Below are 13,964 nucleotides of genomic sequence, written 5' to 3' on the forward strand. Positions count from 1 at the left end.
TGCTCCTTATACATGCAGCTGCACAGCAGCTTCATTTTAGTGAGGTTTTCTTCTGTATAACTTTATAACTACTGGAGGTATTTTATGACTATTCAGGTGGTGATTATTCCTTGTGGTATCACTAATTCCCTTTTGGAAGAAGAGAAGGAGGCTTTACTGGCAAAATGCAATGAATATTGTAAAAGATTGTGCATTGCTAATATCCGTGTGCGAACTGATTTGAGAGAGAATTATTCACCTGGCTGGAAATTCAACCACTGGGAGCTTAAGGTAGATATTTGAATTCTGTTCTCTTCTGATTAGTTCTTTATTATAGGCTTTTTAACCTGTATAATTTGAAATTGGAATAAAAATGTACAATAAATGTAAAAATCAGTACATATTGAACATTTTCATTTGTCAAGAATTGTTACTGTAGTGCTGAGTCTTGGAAAAAGGATTTTTTTTTTGCTATAAACCAAGCTTTCTAATCTAACCTTAGTAGACAGGTTCCTTAATATTGGCTGTTGAATTGAGGAATAATTTGTGAAAAATGTTACATTTTAATAGATATAAGCTTGGAACCCATGAGAGTGTTTTTGTCAGCGCTCCAAATAGCACCTGAGAAATAAATCAAATCCCTGTCCAATTCTCTCAATTAGAGCTTGATTTATTAACAGAACCATGTTGGTTACGCCCTAGCCATTCCGATTCTGAATACTTCCCACAATCCCACTTGGTTAAGGTTCATCTTACATCCCCACACCCACAAGTTCATCACGAGAGCCAGTCTGTGTGCAGGGGTTTATCAACTTCCTCTTCTCTTCAGTTGAGGCAGAACAAATGGTGACCTTGGCTTAGAGAAAGGAATCTTTGGTTGTGTCTAGTAATTTTCCCACTGACTGCTCTCTACCCCTCCCAACCCCCCTTATGCTGTATTACTGTGGCAGGCCAAAATCTCTAAGTCCACATGATGGCTTCGGCCTGACAGTTTTGTTATTATGTTTTGCTTAATAATATCCAGAAAACGTGAAGAAAAAAAATACACTCTACTTGTGACTTTTTGACTTATAGGGTGTTCCAATTAGGCTTGAAGTGGGACCACGTGATATGAAGAATCATCAATTTGTCGCTGTGAGAAGGGACACAGGAGAAAAGTTGACCTTTTCTGAAAATGAAGCAGTAAACCAGCTCAGCCGTGTTCTGGAAGAAATTCATTTTAATCTTTATAACAGGTCAGACTTGGGCATGGGGAAAAGGGAGTGTGATAGAATGAAGAATACAAACACAATCTGTAGTCCTATTATATGATTTCAAATACATGTAAATTAAACTTACAGTAATAAATAAAAGATAAGAACTCAACAAGGGCATCTCAGTTCCAAGCAGAAAATTAACTTGCAGAAAACAGTGAGGCCACCTCTGAAATTTACATAGTCCAGAGAAGTAGAATGTTGTTTGGTTTTCCATACAGCTGGAGATCTTCCTGTTGGATAAATGCCATCATGGTGATCTTACACTCTTGGTCACAGAAAAACAGCCTTCTTCAAGTTCCAAGTCCAGAGTACAGGACTTGCCCTGAAGGGCGTGCATGCTTAAGAGTCTGATTAATTTTAAAAAATTAAGGAATTTTAGCCCTTAGTTGTTCAAGGCTTTGTATAGAAACATAGAAGACTGATGGCAGAAAAAGACCTCATGGTCCATCTAGTCTGCCCTTATACTATTTCCTGTATTTTTATCTTAGGGTGGATATATGTTTATCCCAGTGATGTTTAAATTCAGTTACTGTGGATTCACCAACCATGTCTGCTGGAAGTTTGTTCCAAGAATCTACTACTCTTTCACTAAAATAATATTTTCTCATGTTGCTTTTGATCTTTCCCCCAACTAACTTCAGATTGTGTCCCCTTGTTGTTGTGTTCACTTTCCTATTAAAAACACTTCCCTCCTGAACCTTATTTAACCCTTTAACATATTTAAATGTTTCGATCATTTCCCCCCTCTTCCTTCTGTCCTCCAGACTATACAGATTGAGTTCATTAAGTCTTTCCTGATACGTTTTATGCTTAAGACCTTCCACCATTCTTGTAGCCCGTCTTTGGACCCGTTCAATTTTGTCAATATCTTTTTGTAGGTGAGGTCTCCAGAACTGAACACAGTATTCCAAATGTGGTCTCACCAGCGCTCTATATAGCGGGATCACAATCTCCCTCTTCCAGTACAGTGGTATCTCTACCTACTTACAAATTTTTCTAGATAAGAACCGGGTGTTCAAGATTGTTTTGCCTCTTCTCAAGAACCATTTTCCACTTACAAACCTGAGACTCTGAAACTGTAACCGGAAAAGGCAGGGAAAAGCCTCCGTGGGGTCTCTCTAGGAATCTCTTGGGAGGAAACAGGGTCGGAAAAGGTGGGGAGAATCCTCCGTGAGGCCTCTCTAGGAATCTCCTAGGAGGAAACAGGGCTGGAAAAGGCAGGGAAAAGCCTCCTCTCTGGGAATCTCTTGGGAGGAAACAGGGCCTCCACTCTCCCTGTGGTTTCCCCAATTGCATGCATTATTTGATTCCTATGGGAAAAATTGGTGCTTCTTACAGACTTTTCTACTTAAAAACCTGGTCACGGAATGAATTAAGTTCGTAAGTAGAGGTACCACTGTACCTTAAATCTGACCTGACAGCAGACTAACAGCCACTTTAAGAAAATTTGAATATGAGGGGATTATAAAAGATTTATTTATTTATTAGATTTGTATGCCGCCCTTCTCCGAGGACTCGAATTAATATTTTAAACAACTTCATTACTGATCTTCCTCGACTTATAACCACAATTATGATCGGAATTGCAGTCATATTATGGTCATGTCAAAGCATCCGTGTGACTGGATCTTTGTTTGACCATTTTTAAATCAGTCATTAAGCAAACCACACAGTACTAAGTTCAAAATCCCATGGTTGTGAATTGTGTGGTCCTTAAATGAATCGGTTTTTCCACCAGCAAAAAATAAAAAATAAAAAAATTAACAAATTGCAAGTACATAACAAGGATGCTGCAACTGATCATAAATGCAAGCACCTGTTTTGAGGCCATCATAACTTTGAACAATCATTAAGTGACTAGTGAATCTCAATCACAGAGTATCTGTAACTGGAATTAATGTTTTCTTTATCTTAGAGCTGCTGAAGATCTTAAGAGTCATATGGTGGTGGCCAATTCCATGGAAGAGTTTCAGAAGGAGCTTGATTCTGGAAAGGTAAATAATTTGTCATTGCACTGGGGCTATGAGTCCCTTCCTACCCTGTTTCCCTGAAAATAAGACAGAGTCTTATATTAATTTTTGCTCCCATAGATGTGCTACGTCTTATTTTCAGGGGATGTCTTATTTTTTTTCAATGAAGAAGAACTCACATTTATTGCTGAACAAAAAAAATGAACATTTATTATATACTGTACAGTAGTTGTCATCACAAACCAGCGTAACCAGACAAACTCTGAATCCTACTAATGTACTATTATTTCCATTTACAACAATTATAATTTCTTCAAATATATGTTATATATGTTCTGTTCGGGAATGCTGCGAAATGAAACATCTCCTATGTCTTACTTTTGGGGGATGCCTTATATTAGGCAATTCTACAAAACCTCTCCTTTGTCTTACTTTCGGGGGTGTTATTTTCGGCAAAACAGGGTATGCATTCTTAAACCCCAGTAAGCAGTAAACGCAGTAAAATATGCATTCATGAGATTTTTTTTAAAAAAAGAAAATGTAATTGCTAGGATTCTGGAAGCTTTCTTGATCCTGGAACAGAATATTCTGGAGATTTTTCAAATGCTCCATTTTCCTCAAATCCCAAAATTTTCCCCAGACTACGCTGTTGTGGAATGTGGCTTGCTTATTTAAACAATGAGAACTGGAGTGTTGCAAAACTGTTTTAAGGATGGCTTGGTCCTGAAATAGAACTTAGAATGCCATGTCTAGTACATCTCAAAATTATTCCAAGTTGGGAGAATTTACCCCTGAGAATCACAAAACATCCCCTGGAGCATCACTATATCAAGGAAGAAAAACTAAGCATTCTGGAGTTTTCAGAACATTTCCGTCCCAGGGCAACAAGCCTTATGCATCCCTGATAAGGAACGTTTGATCCATATAAAGTAGCTCAAGAACTGCAGACGCTTTCAATTATAAATCTGGATAAATGAATAGTGTACAGTATATACAAGCAATGCAGCCAACAAATTGTTTAGTTATTCATTTTAAAACATATTTATCTATTAGCTTTAATTAATACAGCAGCTACAGGAGCCAGGGTGACGCAGTAGTTAGAGTGCAACACTGCAGGCTACTTTAGCTAACTGCTAGCTATAGTTCAGCAGTTCAAATCTCATCACTGGCTCAAGGTTGACTCAGCCTTCCATCCTTCCGAGGTGGGTAAAATGAGGACCCAGATTGTTGGAGACAATATGCTGATTCTGTAAACCGCTTAGAGAGGGCTGTAAAAGCACCATGAAGCGTTATATAAGTCTAAATGCTATTGCTATTTCAGTTAACCATTTTGGGTATTTGTTTCAAGTGAGTTCTTGTTGAGCATTTTCTTCACCAGACTGCTAATTCAGCAATACTGGGCATCTCAATGATATAGAGATGTTTCTCTTCTATTAGAATGGCAATGGAGGTGAACTATGCCAAGTGGTTATCAGAAAGATAACATAGGAATAGCAACTGCTTTCATCTTCTCTCTTTTCAAAACATTTGTATGGGTAAATGCTGTCACCCCACCATTGGAACCCTTGCCTTCTTGCTTTATCAGCAGGGGAAAAAAACAGAGTTGAATGTCTGATCAGACCCTGTAAATGGGAAAAATTGTAAAATAATTTAAAAATGATATAATTAATGCACTCAGTTCATAGGACACACTATTTACGTCAAGAAACCATTTCTATCTGATTTAAATAAGGATAATTAAAGTGCATGCAAAGATATCAAAAGACAAGAGGTTATTGGAACTGATATGATAGAGCAATAAAATAATTGTCGCTGCAGTAAAATATTGCTGTTGGTTTATAGAAAGCAAAGTTTACTCTTTGGTTTACAGTAGGTTTATTCTAAGGCACCACTTAGCTATTTAGCATAACATGTAAAATGCAAGTTCCTTTAGAACAGTGTTATTTAAATAGTGGGGCAGCCCCCCCTGGGGGGGGTGCAGAGCAATGCCAGGGGTGGGGGCGTGATTCCGGGAAACATGGTTTTTGGCTGCAGGGAGTAGGGTTTTTTTGCTCCGAACAATAGCACACAGTGCACAGAGCAGGAGATATGAAATGTATATAACAAACCCTTAAGAGATACCATGGAAAAATATTTCACAGATGAAAAGTATGGAGGAGAGAGACGGAGATAATGAGACAAACATAAGTCTCCCAAAAGCTAAGATGAGGAAATATGACAAAGCGTATGTAGCGCTTGGCTTCACTGTGACTACGGTCAATGTACCCTCTATTTTTTTTCCGGTGTGGGCAGAAAAGTATAGTGTCTGAGTGACAGTCCCTTTGGGACTGGGCGGCATAGAAGAATAAATAAATAAACAAATAAACAAATAAGGAAAAAATCCCTTCTTTTTTATTAAAAGAAATTAATCATTTAAAAAAACCAAAATCCATTACTATTAAAACTAAATCAACCAGCAAAACCAAAAACATAACTATTAATTAAAAACAGGTGAGGGCTGGCGTTTTTTTCTCTGTTATTATTTAAGTGCTTTTACCATATGCTTTAAATCAAGAGTCACTTCTCTCTCTGTTTCTCTCTCTTTCCTGTCATTCTCTGACTCAATCATTTTCTCATTTCTCTTTTTTCTCCCCTTTTTTCTATCATTTCTCTCTCTTTTCCTTCCACTCTTCTCTCTCTCTTGCTTTCTCTGTCTCTCTCTCTCTTGCTTTCTTCCTCTCTCTCACTCTCTTCCTTCCTCTCTCATCTCTCTTTCTTTCTCTCTCTCTCTCTCTCCCTCTTTCTCTCTCTTTTTCTCACTTTCTCTCTCTTGTTTTCTTTCTCTCTTGCTTTCTCTCTCTCTCACTCACTTTTTCTCTCTTGTTTTCTTTCTCCCACTCTTTCTCTCTCTTGTTCTCTCTCTCTTGCTATCTCTTTCTCTCCCCCCTTTCTCTCTCTCTCTCTTTCTCACATTCTCTCTATCTTGCTGTCTGTTGCTCTCACTCACTCTCGTTCTCTCTCCGTTCTTCTCAGCGGAGGCTGGCGAAGGTGATATTCAATGTCGGGGGCGCGCAGGCAGTTGCGCGTGCTCCCTATCCCCCTGCTAGCCCGCTCGGAATATTCAAAATAAGAAAAACCTTCGCCGGCGAAGGCTTTTCTTATTTTGAATATTCCGAGTGGGCTAGCAGGGGGATAGGGAGCACGCGCAACCGCCCGTGCGCCCCCGACATTGAATATCACCTTCGCTGGCCTCTGCTGAGAGAACGCCTGCCCCGCCTCTCCTGCAACCCCCTTGCTGAGAGCCCGGGACGAAAGTGCTCTCGGCAAAGGTGAGAGGGCGTGTGTTCCGGGTGCGGGAGGAGCCGTGCTGAAAGGCAGGAGGCGGTGGAGGAGCAGAGGGGGCAGATCGGGCGGCAGCACCGAAAGGCCGAGGGGGCCTGAGGCACTGTGGGGAGGCAGGGGCGGCCGCGGCTCCCTTCCCTTCTGCTACCGGTGCCTCCCTGCCCCCGCTCCCCCCCCGCGGGCTGGCAGTGGGATGGGGAGCGCGCGGCCGTGAAAAAGGTTGCACGCGGGGGTATTTTGGGGGGCGCACGCACGCAGCTTTCGGGGAACAGTGACTATGGTGGGAGACGAGAAAAGACCGGTATGTTTGTGGTGTGTCTAAAAATGTTGGCAGCGGACAGCCAAATAAATTAAGGCGTCACTTAAACACATTACAACCCAATCATACTGATAAGCTGTTTGAGGTTTTTTCAGTGAAAATGTGCTGAATATTGGAAACAATCGTCTCGGCAGAGAACTGGAGGGTTCCAAATGTTTACTTCTTCCTGGGGTGGGGGGCCTAACAGAAAATAGTTATGAAACACTGCTTTAGAATAAATAATATACTTGATGGAGATAGGCAGGTAGGTATGTAAGTATGCATTTTTTCAATTTATAAGGCAATCTCAATTATAATTCATTAGATATAATATAGACTTGGGAGGAAGTGTAGGGAAGAATGGATAGTGTGATCCACTAGTTCTCCAAACCTCTGGCCCGTGGCATTCTAGAAATTGGGCCATGCAAACAAGCGAAGCCCCATCCATGGGATGTAGGCAGCATATGAAACCATGCCCCCTCCAGTCCTCAGAAAAACCTCTCTCCATGGAACTGGTCCATGATGTCTAAAAGATTGGGTGCCACTGCACTAGTTCTGTTCTGTTGCACTGATAGATGTGGGTCGACCTTTTATGAACTTTGAATTTGAATAAATTTCCATTTGTATCCATTTAAGATTTAAATAAGTTGCACAAAATGCAACTGAATTATTACAAATTACAGACAGCCCTCGGGTTACAGTAGTGCATTTAGTCTGAAGCTACAACAACACTGAAAAAAGTGATTTATGACTGTTTTCCACACTTGTGACTGTTGCACTATCCCCATGATCACATGATCAAAATTCTGGTGCTTTGGCAACTGATTCATATTTATGATGGTTGAAGTGTCATGGGGTCATGTGATCACCCTTTGCAGCCTTCTGATAAGTAAAATCAGTAAAAAAGCCAGATTCACTTAACAACAGTATTACTATCTTAACAACTTCAAGTTGCTTAACAACTGTGGCAAGGAAGGTTGTAAAATGGGGCAAAATTATTTTAGCAAATGTCTCACTTTGGGCTAATATACTGACTACAATGTATATCAGAATACTAAAAATTATTGTAAATATTTGCAAAGAAGTGGTTTTTTCATTGTTAAATAGAAAAGATAAAACTTTGTTGCCCTATCATATCTGGAAAATGCACTGGAAATTTTGAAATTTCATTAGAATAGCATGATATCAAATTTTTGAAAACAGAACCAGAAATTAAAGCAGGAATTTTGCTTTATATCTTCCATGGTTTTGTTAAAATGAGGATGATCTCCTACATTTTTCTCTTTACAATGTTTAGGTTTTTTTATTATAAAGATCAGATTTCCCCAAAAAATTCTGTGGTTTAATTTGTTGTTTTAGCTGATTTCACTAATGAGGTGCCTTTATGCTTTCATTAAATGTGCCTGTTAAAGCCTTACAAGACTTAAAGAAAACATTGAATAAATTTTAGCAGTTGTCTATGTACTGAATGTACAAAGACAATTTATGAGCAAGTAGAGTCAGTGTGATTTCTTTTAAGATAGCTGGAGTTACTTTAGCTCTTTGGTATTGCAAATCTAAATAGAGAGCCACTAAAGCAATGGATATTATTACAATTTAATAAAAGTCTTATTTAAAAAGTAACTCTTGCTCCATGACCTCTAAAATATATGCATGATTTCTTATTTCAGATAGTGCAGATTCCTTTCTGTGGAGAAATAGAATGTGAGGATTGGATAAAAAAAACAACTGCCAGGTAAGAAGGAGAGAGAGAGGGAGGGAGATAGGGAGGGAGAGAGGGAGAGAGAGAGAGGGAGGGAGAGGGAGAGAGAGAGGGAGGGAAGGAGAGAGAGGGAGGGAGGGAAGGAGGGAGAGGGAGGGAGGGAGAGAGAGAGAGAGGTGTTATGTAGCTGAGTAAAAGAGAAAGAGATTTTAGAATGTATATTTTTCAGCTACAATACAGTGATCCCCCGCTCGTTGCGAGGGTTCCGTTCCAGGACCCCCCGCAACGAGCGGGTTTTCGCGAAGTAGCGCTGCGGAAGTAAAAACACCATCTGCGCATGTGCAGATGGTGTTTTAAACTTCCGCAGCGCTAGCGAGGAGCCGAAGATTGGGGGGCGGCGCGGCTATTTTAAAACATCGCCGTCGACATGGGGGGCTCGCTAGCACCCCCCCGAACCCCCAACCCGGGTTTGGGGGGGTGCTAGCAAGCCCCCTATGTCGGCGGCGATGTTTTAAAAGAGCCGCGCCGCCCCCAATCTTTGGCTCCTCAGCGGCGAGCGAGCGAGCGAAGCCAAGCCGGCTCAGTCACGGAAGACAGTCGCTTGGCCCGGGATGCTGGGCCGAGAGGAGCCGGGCTTGATCCGCTGAGCCTGGCTGGCCCGGAAGATCGTAGCGCGCGTTGGCTGCAGCGGTGGCGACATTGTTGCCGGCTTGGCTTCGCTCGCCGCCCCGCCCCCCAATCTTCGGCTCCTCAGCGGCGAGCGAGCGAAGCCAAGCCGGCAGCAATGTCGCCACCGCTGCAGCCAACGCGCGCTACGATCTTCCAGGCCAGCCAGGCTCAGCGGATCAAGCCCGGCTCCTCTCGGCCCAGCATCCCGGGCCAAGCGACTGCCTTCCTTGACTGAGCCTGGCTGGCCCGGAAGATCGTAGCGCGCGTTGGCTGCAGCGGTGGCGACATTGTTGCCGGCTTGGCTTCGCTCGCCGCCCCGCCCCCCAATCTTCGGCTCCTCAGCAGCGAGCGAGCGAAGCCAAGCCGGCAGCAATGTCGCCACCGCTGCAGCCAACGCGCGCTACGATCTTCCAGGCCAGCCAGGCTCAGCGGATCAAGCCCGGCTCCTCTCGGCCCAGCATCCCGGGCCAAGCGACTGCCTTCCTTGACTGAGCCTGGCTGGCCCGGAAGATCGTAGCGCGCGTTGGCTGCAGCGGTGGCGACATTGTTGCCGGCTTGGCTTCGCTCGCCGCCCCGCCCCCCAATCTTCGGCTCCTCAGCAGCGAGCGAGCGAAGCCAAGCCGGCAGCAATGTCGCCACCGCTGCAGCCAACGCGCGCTACGATCTTCCAGGCCAGCCAGGCTCAGCGGATCAAGCCCGGCTCCTCTCGGCCCAGCATCCCGGGCCAAGCGACTGCCTTCCTTGACTGAGCCTGACGATCTTCCGGGCCAGCCAGGCTCAGTCACGGAAGGCAGCTGCTTGGCCCGGGATGCTGGGCCGAAAGGAGCCGGGCTTGAAGATCGCAGCGCGCGTTGCCTGCGGTGGCGAGGGCTTGCGATGGAGGGTGGAGGAAGCGGCCATGGGAGGGTGAGCTGCCTCAGGGAGGAGGATCGGGCGGGACCAGGTGGGGGCTGGAATTTCTCCACCAGGGCGAAGGGCGGGCGAGCGGCGAAGGGCGGGCGAGCGGGTGCTGGGGAGGGCTTCTCGCCCTCCCGCCAGCAAGAGGGGGAGCGAATGGCGTGGGCAGGCGAAGGGCGGGCGAGCGGCAGCGAGGAGTTTGCGTGGGCGGTGGGGAAACTCCTCGCTGATGCCAGCAAGAGGGGAAGACACAGGGAAGCCGCCCAGCAGCTGATCTCCCGGTTGCCATCTACGCATGCGTGCCCATAGAAAAAAAAAAAGGGCACGCATGCGTAGATGGTATTTTGACTTCCGGGTTGAAAAATCGCGAAGTACCCTGTTCGCAATGGTCGGGGACGCAATAAACGGGGGATCACTGTAATGTGTTACAGTTTGAAAACCATAAAGAAAATTTTGTAAAAACTTGCATGTGTGACTAATGTAAACAACTAACTTATGAAAAATATATCTGTATGAAACAATAGTGACATGATGTATGTGTTGGTGAACAAAAGCAATCCCTGCTGGATTTAGACCTCTGGTCCATTTAGTCCATCTAGTGCAGTCATAGTGACCAGCAAGCTGCACACAGAAGCCCAGAAGTCTCCCAGTAGATGGATTTAAGGGGCAGTCTCACATCCTTCAAGACTAATAGAATGTAATTAATTTGTTTGCTTAAAGATGGTTTTAACTTTTGTAAGGTAAGCACCAACTAGGCCATACCTGACAATTTCTAACTGACAAGTATAAGCTGTTCCAAATTAAACGAGCTGAGAATTTTAAAAAACAAAACAAAAAACTAAACCCCTGCTTTCTGTTTCAGAGATCAAGATATTGAACCTGGCGCTCCATCCATGGGAGCAAAAAGTCTCTGCATCCCCTTTAAACCACTTTGTGAGCTACAGAATGGAGCAAAATGTGTCTGTGAGAAGAACCCTGCAAAGTTTTACACTCTCTTTGGACGCAGTTATTAAATTACTGTTGGAAATGATAGTTTCCTTATATTTCAACTCAACTTTTAAAATTAAAGACTGAGATGTTCCCAGGTTTTTGTTGTTACTTTTTAAAATAACAGCTAACAAAGCCATAGAGAGTCATATCCTTTCGTCGCAACTTGCAGTATTGCATAAATCTTTCTGTATACAGTATCTCTATAATAAATAAGTATTGTCATCTGTTACTTGGTTTATGTTTTGTATTGATGAAGAAAATCTATCTGTCTAATGGGCAATCATAGAGGCATAGAGGTAGAAAAATGCTTTGAGAAGATAGAATGGTGTTTCCTGCTCAGTATAAGATCCATTAGGGCTAAGTATTTGCAAGTCATGTTCTTCTATATTAGAGTCTTCTGGTGAGGTCCAGGAAGCATGTCTTCTATATCATGGCATCTGTCCTTTGGAACACAGTACTCCTGGATTCAGTGGGTCTAACTGATTACTCATCTGTAAGAATTTGAGAATCTGACTTTTCTATTGGGCTGGGTATTATATGAAACATCTGTTAAGAATTGAGTGATTGTGAGTTACAGTTGGCTATGCTGTTAAAAATCCTTTTATCTTAATCCTATGTTATATATCCAGAATTACAATTGGAATTAGGGAGGTACAGTGGTAACTCTACTTATGAACTTAATTCGTTCCTTAACCAAGTTCTTAAGTAGAAAAGTTTGTAAGAAGAAGCAATTTTTCCCATAGGAATCAATGTAAAAGCAAATAATGTGTGCGATTGGGGAAACCACAGGTAGGGTGGAGGCTGTTTCTTATTTATTTATTTATTTATTGGATTTGTATGCCACCCCTCTCCGTGGACTCGGGGCGGCTTCTTCCCAAGAGATTCCTAGAGAGGCCCCATGGAGGCTTCTCCCTGCCTTTTCCAGCCCTGTTTCCTCCCAGGAGATTCCTAGAGAGGCCCCACAGAGACTTCTCTCTGCCTTTTCCGGCCCTGTTTCGTCCCAGGAGATTCCTAGAGAGGCCCCACAGAGACTTCTCTCTGCCTTTTCCGGCCCTGTTTCCTCCAAGGAGATTCCTAGAGAGGCCCCACAGAGGCTTCTCCCTGCCTTTTCTGGTTACAGTTTTGGCGGCTCGGGTTTGTAAGTGGAAACCGGTTCTTATCTAGAAAAGTTCATAAGTAGAGGCATTCTTAGGTAGAGGTACCACTGTATATACAATTTTTAAAAACATTTCCTTCAATTAATTTTTTAAAGGCCTCCATAAGTGTCTTTGGGAGGATCAGAAATTTTCTTGGAAAAAAAGAGAGACACTTAACTTTGCTAGCTTCCCAATTTCTTTTAATTACAAGACCCTAAAAGGGGTTGGGGAAACTAAATCAAATGGGAGGAGGGAACTTGGAAGGCACACTGTAGTTATGTCCAGACTGATAGGCTCCATGGAGACCCAAGCACGAAGTTTTCCAAAGATGCAAGAGAAAGCTATTTGCTCTGTTTATTGTCATTCCATGTATTGAATTCAGACTTTTGGAAGCTCTGAAAAAGCGATGGCAATAGTAATCTATCCACTGTGCTCTTTCTGGACCTGTGAATTAAGAGCATTAATAATGGCTAGCAGTGAAGGATACTGTAAGCTCTAATTTAGCATCCTATCTGACAGGATGGAAAATAGAGCATTCATTTTTGCTTTGAGATAGGTCCACATTATTGCTTGCATTTGTACAAAATCTGACTACTAGATTAAACTATTTTCTGGATTTCCAGAATCAACTGAATCATAAATTAATATGTGTTGCAGAACATAGTAACCCTAAAAAAATCTCAAACTAGCCTAAAATAAAAACAATAAATACAATTAGTAGTAGATCCTTAACTGTCTTTAAAAAAAAATAATATGGTGGCAACAGTATGTAGTGTAGCTCGAAGTGGAAGTCATGGTGGCGTAGAATATAGTGCTGCAGGTGAACTCTAGGAATTTCTTCCCAAGAGATTCCTAGAGAGGCCCCATGGAGGCTTCTCCCTGCCTTTTCCAGCCCTGTTTCCTCCCAGGAGATTCCTAGAGAGGCCCCACAGAGACTTCTCTGCCTTTTCCGGCCCTGTTTCCTCCCCACAGCCTGGAGTTTGATCCCATCCAGCTCAAGGTTGACTCATCTTCTATCCTTCAAAAGTCAATAAAATGAGGACCCAGATTGTTGAAGGCAATATGCTGACGTTGTGAACTGCTCAGAGAGTGCTATAAAGCATTATGAAATGCAGAAAATTTAAGTATAAAAAGGGTGCTAAAAAACATTATTAAACTGTGTTTAATAAAACTGTAACCTGATTTTCATGCCTGCACCTAAAATAAGCCCTATCCCAAAATAAGCTCTCGTTTAGCCCCATCCACCACCTGTTTCTACGGGATGGAGGGAGGCACAGGCTTAAAAATCACGCTAGGGCAGGAGTGAGGGAAGAACTGTCCCATGCGCCCTGTACTAATTTACTTTAGAAATTCCACAGGCAAGCCTCCCACGTACTGACACCTGTCATGCCACTGCCTGACTTCTGTAAGTCCTCACAGCCATTTCTTCCCGCTTTAGCTTTGCCCTCAGTCAAGAATGGGGCGGTTCATGTCAAAATAGTGGGTGACTCTGCTTACAAAGGATTCCTAAAGTCTCCGCAGGAGGGGAGGGTTGCTTGGGTAGTATGCTGAGAAAGTGGGGTTAATATTGTTTCTCTCCCTCAAACTCCGCCATAAATGGGTCTTCGTGAGGCTCGTCGTACCGGCACAGCCTCTCGCAGCAGGACGCTGCAAGGTTTGTGCTGTTGAATGCGCAAGTGGTAGCACTGCTGCGAGGTTCATCACACTAGTACAGCTTCTGGAGGCAGAATGCTGTGAGGCTTGTGC

General features: G+C 43.2%; 1 protein-coding gene across 1 annotated transcript in view; it reads left to right on the plus strand.

The window, feature by feature from the left end:
• Positions 1–11,311, plus strand: part of EPRS1 (glutamyl-prolyl-tRNA synthetase 1) — a 52,408-nt gene extending 41,097 nt beyond the window's left edge. Inside the window, 5 exon segments of the mRNA XM_070734392.1 lie at positions 97–270; positions 1,054–1,214; positions 3,151–3,229; positions 8,495–8,559; positions 10,955–11,311. Of these exon segments, the coding sequence (XP_070590493.1) occupies positions 97–270; positions 1,054–1,214; positions 3,151–3,229; positions 8,495–8,559; positions 10,955–11,105 (630 nt within the window). The 3' untranslated portion in view covers positions 11,106–11,311.
• The last annotated feature ends 2,653 nt before the right edge of the window (positions 11,312–13,964 follow it).

Source organism: Erythrolamprus reginae, chromosome 1 (genome assembly GCF_031021105.1).
Source record: "Erythrolamprus reginae isolate rEryReg1 chromosome 1, rEryReg1.hap1, whole genome shotgun sequence".
Classification (NCBI taxonomy): Eukaryota; Metazoa; Chordata; class Lepidosauria; order Squamata; family Dipsadidae; genus Erythrolamprus; species Erythrolamprus reginae.